Source organism: Maylandia zebra, linkage group LG5 (assembly GCF_041146795.1).
Source record: "Maylandia zebra isolate NMK-2024a linkage group LG5, Mzebra_GT3a, whole genome shotgun sequence".
NCBI classification, from domain to species: Eukaryota; Metazoa; Chordata; class Actinopteri; order Cichliformes; family Cichlidae; genus Maylandia; species Maylandia zebra.
The window spans coordinates 38,320,846-38,343,731 of record NC_135171.1 but is presented as its reverse complement, the minus strand read 5'-3'; the positions used below and the strand labels follow the sequence as shown (position 1 = coordinate 38,343,731).

Genomic DNA, 22,886 nt, shown 5'->3' with positions numbered 1-22,886 from the left:
TGTAGCAAAGGACAGCATCGGCACCTTTAACTTTGACCCCGTGTATGGGGTAATTACTGATGTCTGTACTATACTGTTGGAATTTTTTTCATTTAGCTGAATTCATCTGATAAAATATATGATTTCAATATTAGTAGAAGCAAACAACTACAGGAATACCACAGGACGATAAAAATAGAAAAATCCTAATGCGTCTTTTTTGAATCCCACATAATGATTAAGATCAGCTGCGGCAACAGTGGCTGGTTTTTATTTATATTAGTGTTTGACCTTAATAATCCTCCTAGAGCAGCAATCAAGTTGTGGTGACGCCAGAGCTTCCCAGTGTTACATCAGAAGGTATTACACAAGGCCTTGTTGGTGAGACAAATACTCAAGGTTATTCTTCTGCAAGTGGGAAACTCCCACAGCTTAGCATCCCAACTGTCTGTCCAAATAGACTTTTCCTCCGACTGAACCGTGCTTCCACAAGACACTTGTAACTGTGGGTACATGTGATCTCAGTGGAAATGACAGTCCTCCCTTTTTTGTTTTTTATCTCCAATCTCTCTTCCAGCCAGTCTGTCTCCGTGTCTATTCCTCTCACTCTCTGAGGACCATGTTCTTTCGAGCCTTTAATACCAGTAAGCAGGATTATTGCAGCCACATTCAGGTCATAACTCCCTGTTTATCAACCAGAAAACACTCTCTAACCACACATTCCTGCCAGGCCTCCTTGTAAGTGCTGCCACAGTGATGATGAATTTCAGCTTAATTTATCTTTTTGTCCTGCAGGGGCGAGAAATCTATTTAAACAGTATTTTTATGGTAATTTGTTTGAGGCATTAGATATTGCTTCATTACAAACCACAAGATAATTACTGTGATTGATTGTTGTACATGGTGTTCAAAAGCAATTGGCATTGATATGGTGCCATAATGCTTTCCACATGTATGTAGGCTTTCCAGAGAATTGTGGAATGTGCCTGCAAGCCTTTGAAGTGATGCTGACTCATAAGCTGAAACTCACTGTCACATTTAGCCTATATGTGTTCCATGGTGTTATGGTCAGGGCTCAGCAGAGGTCATTTGCATACGTGGAGAAGCAGTGGGTCAGCAGAGGCAACAATAAGAGATTTCATATGATGCTACACGCTGGAAAAAATAATGCACATGAGATAAAATAAGATCAAAACTCTGTTATGAGATTGTTCGTCAAATACAACTTACCACATGCAATCATGTGGAAAAGAGCGTTTTCACACCACTCTATGCAGTCCCATGAAAAACTAAGTACGCCCTTTTTCCTTCTATAGGAAATAACAGGGCAAGTAGGAGCCAACTGCTGCTAACCAAATACACTTGATCAGCAAGTGTGAACACCCCTATAAAAAGCAGAACTTCATGGCAATATAATTACAAAACGACTGAAAAATATGGGCGTCTGCAGAAAGGAACATGTTAGCGCAGCTTTGCTTTGCAAACTTGCATCTGATAACCCTACAAGGTTTCTGCATCAGTATACTTTGGAGTGGTGGCCATAATGCACAGTACCACATTTGGTAAAAACTAAAAGCAGCATATCAGCACCAACACTTTATAGCAGGTGTCAAGCATGGCGGTGGAGAGGTGATGATTTGGGTTTATTCTGCAGACACAGGATCTTGCAGTTACTAAGCTGAAGATGAACTCATCTGTTTACCAAAATATGCTCGAGTCAAACGTGAGGTCCTCTGTCTGACAGCTAAAATGTGGCTGAAATTGGCTCATGCAATAGGAAGATGATTTCCCAAACACACCAGCAAATCTACAACAACACCGAAAAGGAAAAGGAGCAATAGTCTGAACACCACATACAGTCATGCACAGCTGCATCATCCACTGTCTAGACTTTTGTACCCACAGAAACTCGACCGTTCAAGCAAAGCGCGGGTGCACAAATTATACCACGTTCCTACATTTAACTGCATTCATAAATTCACATCTGCAACAATTTCCTTCCCGAAACTTTTCCCAGCCGCAGAAACGAACCATCAAAATTTAAATGTTACACAAATTAGTTGCTGCACCAAGCACATTTTTACAACACGTCAGTCCTTATATATTTAGTACAAGTGCTTACTTCTCTTTCATGGTTATGTTATTTTGTGATAGCGTCATAGCGAGCGACCAACTCTTAATATTTGTCCACTGAGTATAACTAGAGATGATGATGAGGAGGTGGTGTAAAATAAAGAGAAAGAGAGAAAGAAATGATGCACAACAGTGTCTTATGTTCAAACAGCTCAACAATATACACTACAGGTGATGTCACTGGTGTGACAGTTTCACTTTAATAGATAAAAACAATGGTTGCAAAACATATTTATGATTAATAACACTGATAACGGCTCTTTTGGGGTAGGGATAGCTCAGTAGGTAGAGTGGTTGCCCCATGATCCACTGAATCCACCGAACTGATCTTGAGGTACCCCTGAGCGAGGTACCGTCCCTCCACACTGTTCCCCAGGCGCCCAATGGCTGCCCACTGCTTCACTGAGTGAATGGGTTAAATGCAGAGAGGAATTTCCCCACGGGGATCGATAAAGTATACTTTCTTTCTTTTGTGCAGTTTATAAATCAAGCAAGTAGGAGACACGAGAGAGAAATCAATTAGGTCTGATATAATTACTTTTCATTTTAAGGCAAAACAAAATGTCAAAAAGTGTTTTGGGAATATGGGATTGGATTCATGTTGTCTTTATTCTTGATTTTCTTGTTTGAGAATTCATTTACTTGCTGAATACATTTAATGTGCATGTTCAGGCTTCTGCTACAGCACAGGATCACAGTAGTAAAACATGGCTCTGTTTGACTTTGTTAAGAAAGATGTTTTGCTATATCTGCTGAGGTAGACAGAAGTAAGCAGTGGGACAGGAAGCTTCGGGTGACACAAAGGCCCACTACTGCCCCCTGGAGTAAACTACCATCACGTTGCTCATCACACACACCATGCTCCTTCAGTTAATAACTGAAAGGCAGTGTTACGTAACAGGGATCAACCAGCTTGTAAGTCAATCAGTTTCTGAATTATGCTTCAGCTATATTTGATACAAAAATGATCTTTAGTGCTTCAAATTCATTTAAGTGGATTTATAGATCTCCTTCTCTTGTAACTGCTTCTTTAGTGCTCTCTGCCAGGGTGAGTGCAGATTATTACAATGGCAGGTTATTCTGTAATAAGAGGATTAATTTTTTTCTGTTTATTGCTTTATATGGGATTTCAGTCTCTTCTTGTCTCTTCTGTATGGGATTTCTGACTGCCTTTGTTGAAGCCACAACAATCTGCTGTTAGTCGTTTCCAGTCTGTGCACTTATTTTTTATTCATACGCCATAGTTGAGTTGTTGAGTAAGAATACTTGAGTAACAATTTGGAGTAAAATGCAGACATTTTAGGCATTAAAAGTTAAATAAGGATGCCTCCAAAAGTCAGTTAACTTCATACTAGTCATGGTAAAAAGAAAGCATACCCTCTTTCATTTCTTTAAGTTCTTTTAAAGGTTTACATATGAAGACATCATGAAAAAAAATGTTTTTACCAGGTCTTAAAATGAGGTAAATGAAGCCTGAGATGATCAACAACATATGACGTATTGTGCTATGTCATGATTTATAACTAACCCAAAATACAGAAGCAGTGTGTGGGGAAAAAAAAACATGACTCAGTTGCTTGTGGAACCACTTTTAGCAGCAGTAAGTTGAAGTAGTTGTTTTCTGTATGACTTTATCAGTGTCTCACATGATTTGGAGGAATTTCAGCCGTCGCTTCTTTAGGGCATCGCTTCAGTTTGTTGAGGTTTGTGGGCATTCGTTTTTGCACAGCTCTCTTAAGGTCTCACCACAGCATTTTAATCAGGTTGCGCTCTTGACTTTGACATTCTGACATTCTGTTATAATTTGCTGGTGAGCTTGGGGTCATCATCCTGTTGACCCAGTCTCAGTGAACATTTAGTTGTTGGACAGATGGCCTCACGTTTGACTCAAGCATGCTTTGGTATTCAGAAGCTTTCATGTCATCTCAGTGACTGCAAGGTGTGAAGGTCCTGTGACTTGAAAACAAGACCAAATGACCACGCCTCCACTACTGTGCTGACAGCTGGTATGAGGTGTTTGATTTTTTCTACATGTGGCACTTATGTGCATTATGACCAGACATCTCCAATTTTTGTTTTGTCTGTTCGAAGGACATTGTTGCAGAGGCTTGTGGTTTTATCGGCCGTCACTGAGGCTTGTAGAGTGTGGAGCTTTGGGGACAATTTGCTCGGACGTGCACCAAGATTGTAGCATTGTTTTAACACTCACCAGAATGCTCCAGACCTTCTTGCCGATGACCACTTAATCAAGTGTGTCTGATTAGCACCACCTATCTGCGACTTATCCTCTTAATTCCTATGAAAATGGGAAGGGTGTGCACACTACTTCTGCATTTTAGTTTAGCTTTTGTTAAAAGAATAATCCCACTCTAATATGTCAGGTTTTGTATTACATCTGAGGTTGTATTTAGAAAATTTTTGAATATTTTTTGTCACGATATGTAAAACCTGAGAATTTACCATTTTACCTTTAATGTATGGAATTAATGTTAAATGGTAAAGACTTGTGTAGAAAAACAAGAGTAAACAGTGATTGTATGAATGGGTGAATGAGGCAAGTTGTATAAAGTACTTTGAGTGCTCAGGGTAGAAAAGTGCTACATAGGAACCGTTTACATTACATTCTATTTTTTTCTTACTATTTTATTTTCCGTTTGATTAATTTATTTAGTTCATGTTTTTATTAATTTGCATTTTAAATCTTTGCATATTAATCTTTAATTTCATTAGCAGATTTTGGCAGTTTCTGTCTTACATAAAGCATCCTGTGCGATGTGGTACTTGTATATGATCCTCCTGCCAGATAAACTCAACTACTGTACACAATATGTCTGTGAAGGTTGTGTTTTGGTTTGAGGCAGAGTTCCTCAAGTTCCTTCATAATGCAATATTTATTCCTTCCTGAGCAACTTTTACATTTAAATTTCACATTTTTCCTTCTTATACACTTTTCACTTTGGCTCTCTTTCTCTACTTCCTTCTCTCTTATCTTTTCTCCTTTCCCTTGTTATTATTTATACATAAAAGGTTCCAACAGAGTCTTATCTCTCCCAGCTGTCCTGGCAGGACTCTCCACTTTATACTGAAAAGCAGACAGAGAAGCGTCAGTCACAGCCAGAGCCACCTAGCCCCGCTCCAGGTGAGCAGCCTCTTCAGATCTTGGGCCTATGGGAGCAGTACTGTGACGCGACCACAGGCAGATGGTACTATGTCAACAGCATTACCAAAGAAAGGTCCTGGAAACCTCCTCGCCGGGCCCGTGGTCAATATACCAACCAGGTAAAATATCCATCTCAACAGGAAATCCTTCAGTGTTCACTCTTCCTCCCTTAATCCAGTTTCCAGAGTTTAATGAAAGTGTCTTCTCATAAGAGAGACCATAGAAGAGGGTCAGGGTGTACAAATGAAAGAGAATGCTCATTTATATGCTCAAATGGTTTGACTGTATCAGCACTAAAAGGGACCTTTTCATTAAAAAAAGGCTTGGTTGTCATTTTTTCTTTTTACGTAGACAGAGCATTGAAGACACGGCGATCACACATCCACAGCAGGAGAGATCGATACTATGCATGTTCTCTCGTTGGCAAAGGGTCACATTGAACTTAAAATTATCTGGTGTTTTCTTGTGATCCAAAAACTTTCCAGAAGTCCTTTTCCCCATACAGAAGCAGTGGCATTGTGCTGGGTATTTTGAGGGTTTTTCGTTTCTTTTTTTTTTAAATTATAATTTTACATAGGTTCATAGGTTTATTGTTACATTTGATTTTCTTGCTCAGTACCTTGGTTAGGATTCTGTGAGTTCCATTGCTTGTTTGCTAGTGTTTCCCTGTGGCATGACCCCAGCATGCCCACCATTGGTTGTTTCCCTGCTGGTAACACATCACTCATCTACATTCATTTATGATACGCACGTTGCGTGGGTATACAGTACAAAGCCCTTAGTGTCTCAAATAAGTGTTCAGCTACTTCCTGTTTTATTTTGTCACCAAAATAAAACGTACTTCTTGGAAAGCACAACTTATGTCTTGTGATTTGCTTTTCGTTTTACTTCCCGTCTCATTATCCTCGATCAGACTCACCTGTTTCTTTTTCCTTCTCGTTAATTCTTTGATTCCTGATTTACCTTGATTTTGTAACATTTTGGGGTCTTCTTGCCTCTGTTTCAGATTTTAGTTTTTGGACTTTAATCAACTAAATAAGCAGCTCTCTTTGTGCTGTTGAACTCTGCCTTTAACTTCTTTAACTTCAACATGACAAGCTCTGCAGAAAATTTTGGTTACATTCATGTTTACTTGTCTCTTCTTGTAGAAATACTATAAGTGAAAAACTGTTTAGTACATGCAGAGTCTCCACAGGTAAATGTGTGTTTCATACTGAAACTGTGCCAGAAACGCTTTCCAGAACTATGCAGTTTTTTCTGAAAGTGAAATGAGGAATTGCACGTTTAATATTAAGCCGCAGCAACTAACTGGTTAGCTTGGAATAATGTACACGAGAAAACAAGAAGAAGCCAAATGACACTGTGAACCTGACTCTGTCTAAATGTAACAAAGTCCACACACCTTTTTGTTTGTTCACTTTGTGCAGTAAATTAAAAAGAATGTTTATGAGGATTATTTGCTCAGCTGTTTATTGGCTTATTTCCTGGAAATGTCCTTTGTTTTTTCCCTTTAACCAGTCAAGCATTTCACTTTGCATGAAACAGCATTTGCTGTCAGTTTAATTTTTACATTAAGTAGTTTCAGTTGTGAAATCTTATCCTCAGCACGTTTATTTTTCAAAATATAGCAAAAGATAAATAAATAAATAAATAAAAATTAGAAAATACCATTTGCTACTTGCCGTAGAGAGCAGTCTGACAAAAGGTCCCAACTTTATTACATTTTATTATCATTATTTAAAACTGTGAATGGGTATTTATAATAACATTGGAGGCCAATCTTCTAATATTCATAATAGGTAGTTTAAGAAAGGCCCTTCCTGTTTCATATCATATACTTTTTTGCCCCTTTGGTAGGCCGGTCCAGGACAACCTCAGACGTTACCCAGGGACACCAGCCATCTGTCACTATCCCTTACTGCAGCAGGAAATGGAACAACGCACAGGGTAAGTATACTGTCCTTCTGGGGAGGCAGTAACATCCAAGTATATTGAAGCCATTTCATTTAAAACCTATTAGCTTAATTTATAGTGACACAACTTTGATGCTGCTTGTAATCCTAGAGTAGGTTTGTGAGTTGAGATGCTGAGCAATGAAGAAAATAAATAAATCATTGGGCATGGTCAACAACAATAAACGGTGCTCAGTTGGTACTTCAGGGTTAAAAGTGTGCTAAGAAAATATTCCCCACCCCGTTACACAACCACCGACACCAGTCTGAATCATTGATCCAAGGCTGGATGAGTCACTGCTGATATTTATACTACATTCTGACCTTACTAACAGAAATTAAGCCTCATCACACCAGGCAATCTTTTCCAATTCTCTACTGTCCAGATTTGCTGAGCTCATGTAAATTGTTGAGTTTACACAAACTCAGTTTTAGTTTCTTGTTCTTAGCTGACAGGAGTACAGCCTGTTATGGTAGCAGAAGGGGTTGATTTAAGTTTAGCCAATTATGCCTTCATGTTTTGCACATCTCCGGCTTGTTCCCAGTTACTCGGCTCCTGCTATTTTTAGAAAGCTTCCTGGAAATCAATTTCTCATCAATTGCACATGTACATTTTGGATTTGACCATGGACCTCAACTTTGGAATTTGCATGCCCTTATTTAAACATGCAGGTGTATATGTGCAATCGACCAGTGGCCTGTCCAGCACGTACCCTGCCTCTCGGCCTGTGTCAGCAGGGACAGGCTCCAGCAACCCTGCAAATCTGAATTGTTTGAGTGGATGAAAATGGATGGAACCACGGTCTGCCCTACTGACCAGAAAGTGGGTCTCAAACTTCAAAAAGGAAATCCAACTTAAAGCTTTGCTGTTTTAATACTGTGGATGTGATCCACTGAGCATCGCAAATGAGCAACTTCCAGGAAGAAATCCAAAAATAGAGGGAGAGCTGGAATGTGAGGTGCACAGTGAGACATCTATCCAGGGACAGTCAGCCAAATTTAAATCATGTATTATTTTATTAATTTTAGTTTTTTAAAAGCAGAATCACGGAGAATGTGGATTGTATATCATACACACCGCTCTCACCTCTCTCACATGGATATATTATGCGTCAACCAGAATGCACAAGATCAGCATCGTGCTCCAGATTAAAGCAGGCAGACATGCAGCCATAGGCAGCCCCCAAGGTCATAAAAAGGAGATTATATCTTTCTTGTTGTTTCATTGTTACTGACCAAATCTGTCCGTCTATCTAGATATCTGGCTATCTAGTTAGCTGTCTAACTATTTATTACATGCCCTCTCACACCCTTTCTCTCAAATGATGTGTTTCATTGGGCTCAACTCTGAAGGCAATGACAAGCTAACGCCTCTTGATGTGCCGCAAATGAGCACATGCTATTAGGGCCGCACGGAGACAGACAGAAAAGCGTTTTCAACCCAAAACATTACAAAACAGGACTAAATTTAAACCACTCGGTGAAACTTACCATCTGCCTCAAACCACCTCCTGAACTCACAGATGTCGTCAGAGTAAAAACTTTCAGGGCATCATTCATTTCATCTTCATGTTACACACAAGGAGGATTTATACTGTTCAAATGAGGAAGTAACTTTGTTGTCTATAGCAAAGGTTTTTTTTTCAGTTCAGGCAACAGATGTCAGTGTCTGAAATTGACATGTTCCCTGGATCTGTGACGACATCTACGTGGTGAAGCAAGGCAAGCAGCCTGATGCAGATTATTAGAGATAAGCATTTTGCATCTAAAGGTTGCGTTGCCTCACTGTTGCGTCAGTGTTTCAAATTTAATGTTGCTCATCAAAAAAATACCCACATGATCAAAGCAGTGATCCCCCCCCCCCTTCAAGTCAGTTTGAGATGCATACTGTTGACCTATATGTGTCACATTTTATTCTGGGGTACATATACAACCCAACAGGAACTGCACCCGTGACACGTGTCAATGCATACTGCATGCCGCACAGGTTTATGACCCAGGTGTTAAAAGCCAAGTGGCCCATATTATTTGTTGGCCCAGATCATTCTAAAAGTCTAGTCTTTTAATTTTTAAAAGCCTTTTTAACACAGCTCATCTGTTAAAGACAGAAGCATTACGTGTATTTTTTCTTTTTTTCCCCTAGTACTTTCTAACTACCTTGACAAAAATCTGTAAATGATGAAGATAATTATACACATGACGATTTTCTGAGTCTTGCTTGTAGGGATTTGCTTCTGCGTTGTTTCATGTGAATTCTCTGAGTCAGATGAAATAGTTAATTTGATGACATCACCCTGGGAATTTTGAAAATCCCAGGGTGATGTTTCAGGGTGATGATGGTCGTTTCACTGCTTCATTTTGCAGATACACTCTTTTGCTGTGTCTTCGCAGGTTGCACAAAACATTTTATGAAATGTGATGAATTACTATTGATAAAAACTAGCAGTTACCAAAGTTTTCAGAAGGCAGACCTCAAACATCTCCTCAACAGCACTATCTGTCATGTCACAGATGTCAGATGTGGTCTTGTAAATGTAGTACAGATTACTGAACATTATTGAACATTAATTAAACATTTAGGGTGGTGGATGTCCAGCTACGTCTCAGTGTTCGTTTGTTTGCTTCTGGTTGCGTTTGTAATGCCATGAGTCGTGATGCGAGAAACTGTTTTTTGTAATTATAGTGTTGCATACTGTGTCTGTTTGGCTTGAGGCACATCACGTATCACTTTCAACAGTTCCACTTACTGTTTTTAATTTCTTATTACTTTGTAAAATGTTTAAACAACTGTCAGACTCATACTATAAAGCTATAAGTCCAAATATGCAGAACTAGCAAGAAACCACAGAACTGTGAACTTTTTTACTCTTTGTACTTTTTCATATATAATGGAGAGTTGTTACACATGGTTGTTGCTTCTTGCTGAAAAAGCCACACTCTGATCTTGCAAACAAAAACTGTTGGGCAGCTGTATTTGTGTCAAAGTTAGCAAAGTCCTGGTATGAATATTGAGCTGAGAACACACCTTCCTGTCTGAGCTGTTATAAACGAGGCTGTCTGTATCGCCTGATAAAGCTAGCTTCCCTCTAGAATGGGGAAGTAGTCATGAGCTGAGGCACAAGGGACAGATGAATGGTTTTCACATTTTTACACTCAGGCGAAAGAGCGTCACGGTATGAAAGGACAGAACGCTGAGAGCTTTAACTCGACAGATAAGACACAGAAACACGAGCTGGCCCGGACGGTACAGCTGGATACAGTCATCCAGTCAGAATGAGCACCTACGCTGTGAGTTACTTTTCTGTGTGTTCTACATTCTACTGTTGGAGCTTTGGCAGCTCATGTGAAGTTACCCAATTGTCGATTGTGGCGATATCACTTACTCATATTATCCTAATGAGAGGTGATGGTTCTGATTTTGTTATACTCACAAAAAGCACATTTGACTGTGTTTTTTTGGGTCGGTGTGAACCCCGTTCAGTATCTAGGAGCCTTTGTGTCTGAGTTAAATGAGTGCTACACGATTAACGTGTAACTCTTACTGAGTAATATCTGCCTCTTATTAACGTAAAATGAACAGGGACACGTGTGCCTGTAAATACGTCTGAGCAGCGATAGTAAAAAAGCATTTATGTGTTTTATCTGGCAGGATGTGAGCAGGGCAGAGGAAAATAGTTTGAGTGCGGTTAGATGAGTGTTGCCCTGGGTTCATTTGTACAGTTAACTGAACGATCGTATCGGTATCCTGTTTTTTAACATGGGTGTGATATTTGCCCAAACTGCTGGTTGCCTCTCTTCAATAGTGACAAGTACAGTTTTCTCAGTTTTTACATTTTTGTTATTGATTCTTAATTTGATCATTCTCTGCAGAAAATAAAATGGGCTGTTATTTTATTTGAAATTAAATATATATGTATACATATGGTAACTATACTAATCCGCCTTTGTCTTCTTGCCTCCCTCTATCTCGCTCCTTTCTCTCCTTGTGTTTCTCGTTAGCTGTCACCTGATTTCCTCTTTGGGAGCCACCAGAGGAATGCTGACAATGGCTGGCAGATGAAACAGGTAAAACTTCTCTCTACCTGCTGCACTCACCAGAGGGTATCTAATGCATTTCACCTTGACTTTCACATTATAAAACAAGTCAAAGACTAAAGCGCCCTTTACTTGCTTTACATACTCTCCCTGCACAACAGGATGCATTTGGTTAACAAAATGGGACATCATAGAACTTTTGGTGACTTTGTCTCCCATCTCGACTTTGTCACTTTGTGAGATAAAATCCTGCTTCATGGTTTGCGTGCATACAGCATCTGCTTGGCCTGACTCTTCGTCTTTAGAAGAAACCTTTAGATGACAGCCCTTCCTTGCCTTGTGCTTTTCCTTTGCAGGCCCGACTGTTAACATATTCCTGAGCATTTTGTCAGCGTTTTAAGGGCTTTTGGTGGAGGGTGTTTTCCTCATGAAAATCAATGAACTCAAGTCATTAGATTTGCAAAAAGTGCATCTGAGCTGTATTACTGTAGAATATATTAAAGTTATTGCCAGCTATGCTCTTTAGATTCTCAGAGATCAGCATTTATGCATATTAAGGTGGTGAAATAGCAATTCTTGGTGTAAAAAGAAAAGCTGTTACCCAAGCAGGTCTTACTGCAACATGTTGCATCACAGTGGGGTGTGGGTGCACTTGGTTTAAAGCCCTTTTAAAGGCCTACTCTTAGCAAAGAAGCAGATTTGGCTCTTAGTGCTAATCCTCCACATGAGGAGATGGCAAACATTAGGAGGGATGTTTAGTCTGATTGTTGGAACTAGGTTACATGGATTGGGAAGTAAACTCAATTGTGGCTTTTGCTGCATGAAAAGTTAAAGTAGTGTGAATTTGTGCATCCGTTGTTTTTGTACACACAAGGGATTGTAAGCCTCAGCAGTTTGTCTGTTAAGTGCAGAGGCACGTATTGTGCCTCATTGTGTCTCTGGCAAACTCATTTGTCCCCATCTGTGTAAAAAGTTCAGTGTGGATGCTCATTGTGTTGGAGTGCTGTGTAAATATAGAAATGTGTATGTGACACTGTTGTGCAAGTAGAGCTACTGCTACGTTGTTCTTCCTCAGTTGATTAAACTATATACAATTAAATTCTGACCTCAACCTAACACAACAGAGAGAACTGAGAGTCAAAGGCTAAACCTCTCAGAGAGCTGATGCTGGGATACATCCGTATAATTTGCTGCTGCAGAGTGAGGTGAAGGATATGCAAATGGACAAATGATGGCAATAAAATATCTATTTTACATCTTTTTATAGACTTTTATGCATCTCTGTCAGAGAAAAGTGCAAAGATCAGAATCGTTATCTTGACAAAATATATTTGTCAACAAGGCCACTGTGGGTGCCAGCCCAGCTCACAGGTTGAATGGGTTAAATGCAGCCGTGTGACCCTAACCTGACACCCGTTGCTGCATGTCTGTCCAAACTCTTTGTTTCTCTCCCTGCATTTCTGTCTGTTCTTCACTGTGCTTCAAATAAAAGCGAAAAAGCCCCCCATAAAACAAGCCCACTGCAGCTGACTTGAATTACTACTTTCAGTGTCAGTATGGTTAAACTTTAAAGGTGAAGACCCAATAAAGAGATATCTTTATCATAGCACCTATGAACAGTGAAGATCAGAAGTGTGATGAAGCAGGCTGACTGATTGCGACTCCAGGCTTTGTGTGGCTGATGTTTTTCTGTTTTATTTAAACTACTAAGCATTAATAAAGAGTCATAGTTGACCTTTGAAAAGCCCTTCAGGGCCTTTGTACTGTTGTACTGTGGTTGCACATTCAGTTATTCAGAGCTACACAAGTATATCAGCTCTCAGAGGCTTTAAGTACACCATTTACAGATGTGAAAAAAATAAAATAATAGTTCAGCAAATTGCTCTTTCCTTTGGTTGTATGTTCCACCCTTTCACAACTCTCCTGAACATTTGACCTTGAAGAGCATGCAGCGTGCCGCCTCCTCTGACACCCTGAGCACGATGGCATTTAGTGACACCAGAACCCAGTGCGATGATTCTGCACCCCTGCATGATGTCAAGCAGCAACTCAACCACTCCCAGTCCATGATCCTGCCCGACAACAAGGTATTTGCCTCCCGAGCACACGCTCCACACAAGCTCATAAAGTGTTTTGACAGAGAGAAAGAGGAAACGGAGATACCCGTCAACAAATAGTTATCGCACAAAACATATGCACATACACAAACGGACAGCTGAGCAGATGACCACTGCTTCCTGTTTTTCAGCTGGTCCAGCAGTGCAGAGATTACTCCCGCAATGTGACCAACATCGTTGTGGAGCCTCCGTCTCCTGCGAGCTCGCCGGAAAGTGATGGCTGCACACCGGTGAGAAAACTCCACCTGTTAATTTAAAGCTGAAGTGAAAGCATATTTCCATATATATATTTATATTTTTTTAAGGACTTGGAGAACGTGCTACTAGTTGCTTCTCTCAGCACAGCAAGCGCTGAAGTTTTGGCTTTCACAGGACAACGAGGCTCTAAGAAATCCAGCGCTGTCAGCCAAATAATTCTTCCTAAAGCGTAAAACTGCAATGCTTATTTTCTAAGGTTGATTTTTTAAAAAGTGGTTCTCCATAACGCATTCCTTTGTTTGCCTTAATGACAATCAACCTTTTCTTTTACTGCATGTGAGGTAGCTGGAGGTTATCCCAGCCATCATAGTGTGAGGGGTGGGTTGCACCCTGTACACATCAGGTGCATGTGCTCTTATTTGCAGGTGTTCTCTTGGTTTACTGACATTTTTCTCATAAAACAGAGCAATTCTAATTTTTGAGTATAATTTTTTTTCTACCACAGTTCATTTGCAGAAGAAGTTTAGGTTTGTAGGTCATCACTGCTTTTATACGCATACCATATTCAACACTTATGAGCCGTAAGTTCATCAATACCAGTAAATTTGTTCTTTTACCTTAAACGGGGCCATACCGCAGTGGGAGATTTTAAAGCATTTCCCCTCCTCCTATTTCTTGAATGATGCAACAGCCAAGTTTAATGCGTTTGCAAAGGATGCTGTAATATTACACAGAGGAAAATCCTGCTGTGGTGCTGTAATGTTAAAATTCAACTTGCCCTCACACACTTCTTTGTGCTCTTTTTTTTATTTACTCCACTCCTGCTTTTTCTGAGCAATGCTGCCAACGTGACACTGTAAATATCTCTGAATACTGCAGATGTTAATGTGCTTTTAAACCCTTTTAATGTGTTTCTAGGAGCTGGAGAAAGCGGGCCTGCTGAACAAGACAAAAATTGCAGAAGGTGGCCGAAAACTGAGGTGAGGCGGCTCTTAGAGAAGATGAAAAAATCATTTTTTTTGATTAATTCAGCAAGTATGATTTTGCTAAGTGAATCCCAGCTTATGAATACATGCATTCTTGTTGGGTTGCAGGAAAAATTGGAGCCCTTCCTGGGTGGTGTTAGTGGGGAACAGTTTGGTTTTCTTCAAGGACCCCAAATCACAGACACCTTCTAGTTGGGTAAGAGCACAGACAGACTCTTTAATTAAGTATTTTAGAAAATGAATACTATTATTAGTTATTGTTTCATAAGAACGCATATGTTGTATTCCTGGGGGTTAAAAAGCTTGTATAACTAGATGAACAAGATATTATAGAGGCCAAATTTTTTGATGCCTTGGTATATTTTTTTTTATGTCCCTAGCCCACCAAAAAGAAGGCCTTTTATTGCTTGTCTAAACCTGGCTTGAGTGCCTGGATGTGGATTTGTTCATGGCATTGTTTGGTGATTCATTCGTTCTTTTTACCATTATTCCTTTCTACAAGCACCGGTGGTTTAGGGAACACCAGGAGCACTCCTACTATTGATTTTTCCCAGTTATCCAACACTTATGAATATTTTTTCTGTTTTCTTTAGATGCCAGGATTTTTAAGCCTCCACAGTTGCCATCATGTTTTGGTTTTTCTTATGTTCATCCCATTCTTGTAAAAGCCTGCTCTTTCTAACAGTCATTGGTAGTTGTAGCCTCCTGTGTTAAAGAGCAGTTTTTAATATTTTTGTTCACTGTGCTGTTAAAGTTAAAGAGGTCATGCAGACCAGTTACAGGTGTTATATGTGAAGGTTGGGCAATACAGGCTGCACAACAAAATCCAATTTTTAGAAACAAAAAGTGGTCAATTCAGGCAACTGAGTCATGAGAGTAAAAGAAAAATGTGTTTCTTATACGCAGAAACCGGGAAACAGTCGTCCTGAGAGCAGTGTGGATTTAAGAGGAGCAAAACTGCACTGGGCCAACGAGCTGTCCAGCAAGAAGAACGTCTTCAAGGTAAGAAACAAAACCCCCAAAAAGTGAAATAAAGATTGCAAAACCTGCAAGAAACTTTGACAGACCTGTGGTTTCATCCTCTTAAAATCTTTCTCAAGAATTTTTTTATTTCTGTGATCCTGGAAACGAAACACGTCGGTTTCCTTAGCAAAATGTTCCTTTGCGCTGATACACTGGGAATATACACTGGGGCTATTCTGTCAGCAGTGAGGGAAGCGAGAATGGGAAGCTTTCTTTCGCCAGCTCGGTGACCCATTCTGACGAAGAGGAAGCAGTAAAAATATTTTTAAAGAGAAATCTGATAAACTGATGAGCTAATTATAACATTACGGTCAAGCTACTACAACACGTCCAAATAATTAACTTACATGTCAACTTTTGTTAAAGTGGATTCACACAGATGAGTGGGAAAGCCAGTGGAGAGTGGGACAGTGCGTCTGGAGTTAACATGGGTCAAATGTTTTGTTTTGTTTTGTTAGTTGAGGACTGTGACAGGCAACGAGTTTCTTCTGCAGTCAGAGACGGACTCGCTGATCAGAGAGTGGTACAGCACCATCCAGAATGTCATCGACAGGCTGGTGAGAAACACACATTCACTCACAGACACACACAGCTGGACAACACAACCCTGTGGGTTTAAATATTACTGTCAGTATGTCTGTCGTTTGCCTTTAGCTACAATATGCATGCTGTTGCTCACTTTGCTCATGCATTTGGAAAATTTTACCTGTAAAACTCTGTAAAAGATTTTAAATAACCTCCTGTGTTTTTTACTTTATTAAACAATGGTGTTGTTTTGTGTTATGCTGTTTAATAAACCCTCTGTCTCATATGAGGACATCAAGGTTTTTAAAGGAAAAAAACCCTGTTGTTCAAAGATGATGGTTAGTTTTTAAACTTTTAAATAGGAGAAACTGAAAATGTATCCCAAGAAAGAAGTCATGCCTGAAGAGGTTAAATACTTCTGTTCCATTTCTAAATGTTGGTCTTTTATGACTTACGTAAAGCACTTAAAAATAATCTTTGTCTTGTAGAAAAGCTTCACTGCGGGAAGTTCTGCAAAAAATGTTGTTTTTTTTTAATGATTCATGTGTCCTAACATAGTTGTTTCCTTTGAACAATGACTGACTTTCCATTCTGCGTTTAGTAAAATCATCTGTTCTATATTTGTCGGTGCGTAAATATTTTTCCGTGAGCTTTCTAAAACCTACTTAAGTGGGCTAATACACCTATGTGCAATGTTTTCATGTGTCTGAGCGAACACACAAACTCCAAGTGGTCCCTTGGACCACTGTGAGCAACAGCAGACGTGTGCACTGTGGTCACGCCAGCATCGAATCCATCCAAGTTACATGGTTTATTAAAGTAATCAAATTACAGCATTTACATTTATGTTAGACTACTTTTAATTAACTGCTTTAGCCCACTTACAATGAAAATTAAAAAGCAATCTTGTTCATGACCTGTGTAGTATGTTAACACTATTGGAAGTAAAAATCACTTGAACTCCAATTTTGAAAACACAACTTTCTTCTTTTATTTTATTTTATTTTATTTTTATAAAGCGCTGACTTGTATTATGAGTCTGTGGTCTGGGAGAGAATCCTGTAACTCTCTGTCTGCAAAATACAGTATATAATAATGAATGTTGGGCAATTAATTATACAGTTACTTCTTCAAAAAAAGTTACTGAGTTTTGCAAACAACAAAGTTTTTTGCAGCTGTTTACCTAAAAATGCAGCCAAGGCGGTTTTTTAAATAAACATTTCAAACTATTTACAGAACAATCAGCTGTTCTGCATCAAATCTGATGCCACACAAATTATTTGTGCCGCTCCAAAAAATAATTTGTCCACTATGAGATAAAGGAGAACAACAGCCTGATACCTGCAGGCCTGACAACAGCAGATGTATCACTGCTGTAACACCTGTAACATTCAGCAGTCGCCTCATTGTTCTGACACACAACAAAACTATTGACTACACTCACACTAACTACACAATATTTGCGTAAAACGTCACAAATCTCTCACATCTCAAAACACCGCCGTCACTTCTAAAACTTCCCCCTTCCTAAAAAACTAAATGCTATGTTGCCATATCATTTTTTGATTGGTCGACATGGTACATTTTTCCACCAGTAGGAAAGGGTGGGGGTGTTTTGGTTTCGTCTTTGCTCACAGGTGGAGAGCGCTTTCCTTATAAAACGCAGTTTTTACCGTTTCTTCCCGCAGTAAATATAAACAACGACAGTATTCAGGAAGAAAACCAAACATTGCAAATATTTTTATCATAACTCTGGTTTTACGTGGCCGATCAACACAATTTAAAAACTGGTATAAAGTCCACACTTTTCCCGTCAGTTGTTCCGTCTGTCCTGCTCACATCTCCAATGGTTGTACACGTTGTCATTAACGTGGCTTCACTCCACATCAGCCACGCCGCTTTGCCAGCTAAAACACCGGTGTCGGCACACAAGGACGCTGTCATAGCCTGTCAACGACGTTGATTAGCTGCGTATATACGAATGTGAATCGCATCATTGGCTGGACTATGGGATAAGGTGGCATCGTTCTAATCCCATACGGGAGCAGCCAGTCACTGACTGACTCACACTGCAAAACAGAATTGTTGAAATTTTAATTTTAATTTCAATTCAGGTTAGATTTTTTTTTCTGTGCGCAGAGACCGTGCCAGCAGTGCGCAATTGCGCCTGCGCCCAGCTTAGAGGGAACATTGCACGTGCATCTCTGTAATGTCATTAACACACTGCTCCCTCTGGCTGCTTTTCAGGACCGTGAGAATCCGTTAGACAACGTCCTTCTGTACTCTCTGAGGAGGGCGGGCAGCGTGGAGATGCTGGACCAAAGCGGTGACGAGGACGACAGGCGACCATCTCGTAAGCCATCCTCACCTGATGCCTCGCTTCTTTCCCTGATGCCACCATCTAAAAGCCCTCCCTGCCCCCCACTCCACTTTAATCACATCCTTTCTCTCCATCATCATCATCATCATCATCATCATCATCATCACTGTTTTTTCTAAACTTCCACACAGGCTTCTTGCATCCCTCCATCCTGTCTTCCATCCTCTCCTCTATCCAGCCCACTTACATTTTCACCCATCCTCCCTGGCAGATAATCCCCTCGTCCGTCCTCTCCCACCTCCGCCGTCGGCCCGCCCTCCCGCTTTTCATTCTCACCACCATCCCCTCTCATCTGCTTTCCTGCCCCACAGCCGAATGCCCCACACTGACCTCCTCCTCTTCCTTCTCTTTCCCTTCCTCCTCCTCCCGCTTCCCTCCTTCTGCAGTCCCTCGCTCGACGTCCAACCTGGAAAACACAGAGAGGAAAAGAGTGAAGACGCGGCTGAAGAAGCTGATCCTAAAGAGACCTCCTCTACAGGCCCTGCAGGAGAAAGGGCTCATTAAAGGTGAGATTTCTTTTTGAAGTCGCAGACCATTTAAATGCAAGTATCCTTTATTCAGCAGTATACAGGGTGAATCACAAAGTACATGTTCTCTTTGGCTTAGTTATTAATATTACACGGCTGTGCTCTTACAGCAGAAACTGTTGCCTTTTAACTGAATTCCATCAGAGATAGGCAGCCAGGAAGTCTCAGCATTTATCTATAGTCCAACGATAGTATACAAGTATACAGCACAGGGCATGAGTTGCATTGCATCATCCAGTCTGAGTTAACTTTTCTGGTGGGAACGGAGTCAAACATGAAGGTTTTCTCCCAGAGTGAACAGAAAACTTATCAGTAAATTAACTTGGAGCTCTTACATCATGTCTTGGTTGAAAAAAAAAATGTGCATGCAATCATCTGAGAAACACGTCTAAACAGACATAAAAAGCATGTTTGTGTCCACCTGTCATCGGCCCTCAGATCAGGTGTTTGGATGCAGTCTGGAGATGCTCTGTGAGAGGGAGAGAAGCACCGTCCCTCGCTTCGTCAGACTTTGTACTGAAGCTGTGGAAAGGAGAGGTACAGTCGCTGCAAACACACCTCCTGCTAATTTGATTCCCAACTCAAAGTGAACACATGAGAAATCACCCTCAGCCCTGTTTTGAGCGCAGTTTGACAGCAACTCTGAGCTCACGGTCCTCACAGTTCTTTGGCAGAGCTCACCAAACACAAAGTCACTGATTGCCCGACAGAAAGCAGACACGAAATGTTCAGATTCGCAGAAGAGATCTTGACAGCTTGGCAGCCTGAAAAAGATCTAAATGAGAGAAAATTGAGTTGTTTAGAGGCTGTTAAGAAACAATGCAGCGATAAATATTTAAGACACGGGAGAAAATGTGTGTGTTTTAGGGCTTTAAAAACCAGTTTGTGATGAATAAATAAAGATCTCTTGGGAGCAATACTTTCAGATCAAGACTTTTAACTATGTTTAAGGGTATGGAACAAACTTTAGGACAAAGTAAGCCAAACTTTACTGATAATTTCTGCACATATCATATATAATAATGAAATTAAGAGCATCTGATCTTTTCCCAAGTGTTAGGTATACAGGTTGCCATACTACTAGTTAAAGCAGGATGAAAAATACCCACCTTTTTCTTCGTCTTACCAACTTTTCAAAGCCTGTATGAATTCATTTGAATGTCAGAGATGACTAAGATATTATAATGAGCAATTTATTCACATCTGAGAAGCTTGGACCAGTTGATGATTATTTTAAGTGGTTACATAATTAACTGATTCTTCATATTTAAAACAGATTGTAAAGCAATGTGTGGTTTTGGATTATAGTTTAATCTGAATAAATAAGTTGCTGGATAACAAAAATATTTTTCTAACTTAGAAATGTATCCCGTTCACCAGGCCAGCTTTAGCCAGTAACCAGCTGCAGATTTAGATTTCATGTGACTGAGTGAAGTCAGTTCCAGCAACATGAAACATTAAGTGTTAGCGAGTGACTGTGAAGCGGTGTGCCTTATTTAAAGGTCATGCTACAGTTAACCATTTCACGTGATGGTTTTACAGAAAGAAAAATGCTCAATAGCAGCGTCAGCGCAGGATACTTATAATCAATATGTCCGAAAGATTAAAATGTCAGGCTTGTTTTACAGCTTCTAATACTGAAAGCAGTGTGAGGAAAGCTGAAACTTAGAGCATTAGTACTCCTTTGTAACTGCTTCATCGAGCAGCATGGTGTGAAACGCGAAGAGGAAGTTTAAATGTATTCATAGGCCTGGTCATATCCATGATTATGCTTTTGCATGAACACATGATCAGACTTTTTTTTTAAGGTTTTGAAAACTGCTCTACTTACGTCTCCACTTACGCAACATAACAAACTGCATAACCTCTGCATACTGAATTATTGATTTGCAGAAGATTTGGCTGCCAAGAACAGCAAAACAATGAAGTGAGCTCAGACCGGCTCACAACTGAAGACACAATCTCTATCACTCATGAATCTTAAAAAACATGGTCATGTGATACTTTCATTTTGACTTTGATTATCTAAGGCAGCGGTGGAGATCCCCTTGTCTAGCATGCTTTGTTTGGTGTGTTGCAGGTCTGGAGACCGACGGCATCTACAGAGTATCAGGAAACCTGGCTGTGATACAGAAACTGCGCTTTCTGGTGAACCACGGTAAGGATGCAGGGGAGGGTGGGAAACTACTGACGATAACTGTTCTGTAATAACAGGGGGGGAATATGAAGAAATTTAGGAGAGGATCAAAGTTGGCCTGTTTTTTTTTTTCCTTTTTAGCAGAAATGATCTGTTTCAGTCGCTTAAAATCAAGACTAAATTTATCTCATGATGTTTTGTTTCAGAGTGCGTAACATAATGTTTGAAATCAGTCACTGTCCCACACTACACGACATCCTTATGATAACAGACACGGGGAAAAGCTGCCTGAGTAACTGTTGGTTTTTGCAGAGCGAGCGGTGACTACCGATGGCCGTTACATGTTCCCAGCGGAGTTGGTACAAGGTACATTCGGGCAGACAAGGCAAACCGCCGTTTTCACATCTTACTCAGCCTGCTTGGTTTTTGTGCATTATGTGTTGCATAATGTGAACACCTCAGTCAGAACCTCCCAAAAATACTCACCCACAGACTGAAGCGCCGAGCCGAGGCGCAGACGGGCAGCAAACTTTTCTCTTTTTTGTGTGGATGTGTGTGTTACCATTTGCTTAATGTATGTGTGTCCCTTAGGCTTTTGTGCTTCAAGTTTTCTGATGTAATAATGTGCAGCAGGTTGTACAGCGGCTTCTCACACAGTCCGTGGCTGCCACCAAGTGGCTGAAACAGAGAATCAGCTGCTCGTGAAGCGCTCTACTCCCCCAGCAACATCTCTGATGTTTCACATCATAAGAAAATAGAGATTTGTTGACTGCCGTATATCAATATCAGCCTCAAATTCGTTTCAGTGCCTCTTATAATCCAACATGAGAAGCATTAGTCTGGCTTGTGTCTAAAAAACAAGTGTGCTTTATCCTTTAAAGTGTGTGTGTACTTGTGCGCCAGTGTGTTTGTGCTTGTTACTTTTACAGAGCATCTCTATCTCCCTCCTGCAGCTACAAGCCTTCATGTTACGCCTCAGTGCTGAAGTGAATTTACACTTTGCTTATGTCAGCCAATCCTGTGACAATTGTGACTCTAAATTTAAACTCTTTGTCTCTGTATGTCGTATCCCTCTCGCCTTTCCTTCACTTCCCCTGACCCCGTCTGGCTGAATCTCTCCTCATCCTCCTCCTCTCCCTCTCTGTCTCAGAGGAGAAGTTGAATTTGGACGAGAGCGAGTGGGAGGACATACATGTCATCACGGGAGCTTTGAAACTCTTCTTTCGCGAGCTTCCTGAGCCCCTCGTGCCGTACGGCTTCTTCACCGACATTGTGGAGACAGTCAGTGAGTAACCAGTTTCAGCCCCGGACTGTTTATTTTGTAATCTGTATAAATATTCTAGATTAGGAGTGTGAAGTTAATTTTCCCACACGACCGGAAAACTGGGACTGCCCTCCACCACAGTCCCTGTTTCCGTTGGGAAAATGAATCGCCCACCCCCATCTTGAAAATAACTCAAATAGATTCTCATAACCTTTTGCCTCGTGCGCATGAAGTCAATTTTTAATGTGCTTCGTGTTTGAGGTGAGATATATTTAGGCTCAGGAAGATATTTGTCATTTCGTGCCTTTTACTTGGTAATAATGGTCCAGGCGATGCAGCTGCACAGTCAGCTTCTTAAACGTCTAGACCACCAGGACGCCCACTTTTTAATTTCACATATTATTTTCCTCTGTTGTAGTATTTTGAATACACACAACACGACTGTGGTCTTACTGAGTCAAAACCAGCGT

The 22,886-nt window shown here is 40.4% G+C and overlaps 1 protein-coding gene across 5 annotated transcripts in view; it reads left to right on the top strand.

Moving 5' to 3' along the window:
* Positions 1-22,886, top strand: part of arhgap9 (Rho GTPase activating protein 9) — a 48,367-nt gene that overhangs the window by 20,005 nt on the left and 5,476 nt on the right. For 3 of the 5 annotated variants that reach the window (XM_004547685.3, XM_004547686.3, XM_023155079.3), the window contains 15 exons: positions 5,140-5,391; positions 7,130-7,219; positions 11,224-11,289; positions 13,203-13,346; positions 13,508-13,606; positions 14,493-14,554; positions 14,669-14,756; positions 15,467-15,562; positions 16,042-16,140; positions 18,356-18,461; positions 18,875-18,994; positions 19,454-19,552; positions 21,096-21,173; positions 21,465-21,518; positions 22,303-22,437. In XM_004547685.3, the coding sequence (XP_004547742.2) occupies positions 5,140-5,391; positions 7,130-7,219; positions 11,224-11,289; positions 13,203-13,346; positions 13,508-13,606; positions 14,493-14,554; positions 14,669-14,756; positions 15,467-15,562; positions 16,042-16,140; positions 18,356-18,461; positions 18,875-18,994; positions 19,454-19,552; positions 21,096-21,173; positions 21,465-21,518; positions 22,303-22,437 (1,588 nt within the window). The remainder of the gene's footprint in view (positions 1-5,139; positions 5,392-7,129; positions 7,220-11,223; positions 11,290-13,202; positions 13,347-13,507; positions 13,607-14,492; positions 14,555-14,668; positions 14,757-15,466; positions 15,563-16,041; positions 16,141-18,355; positions 18,462-18,874; positions 18,995-19,453; positions 19,553-21,095; positions 21,174-21,464; positions 21,519-22,302; positions 22,438-22,886) is intronic. The other 2 variants (XM_004547687.3, XM_004547688.3) reach the window with 2 other exon arrangements.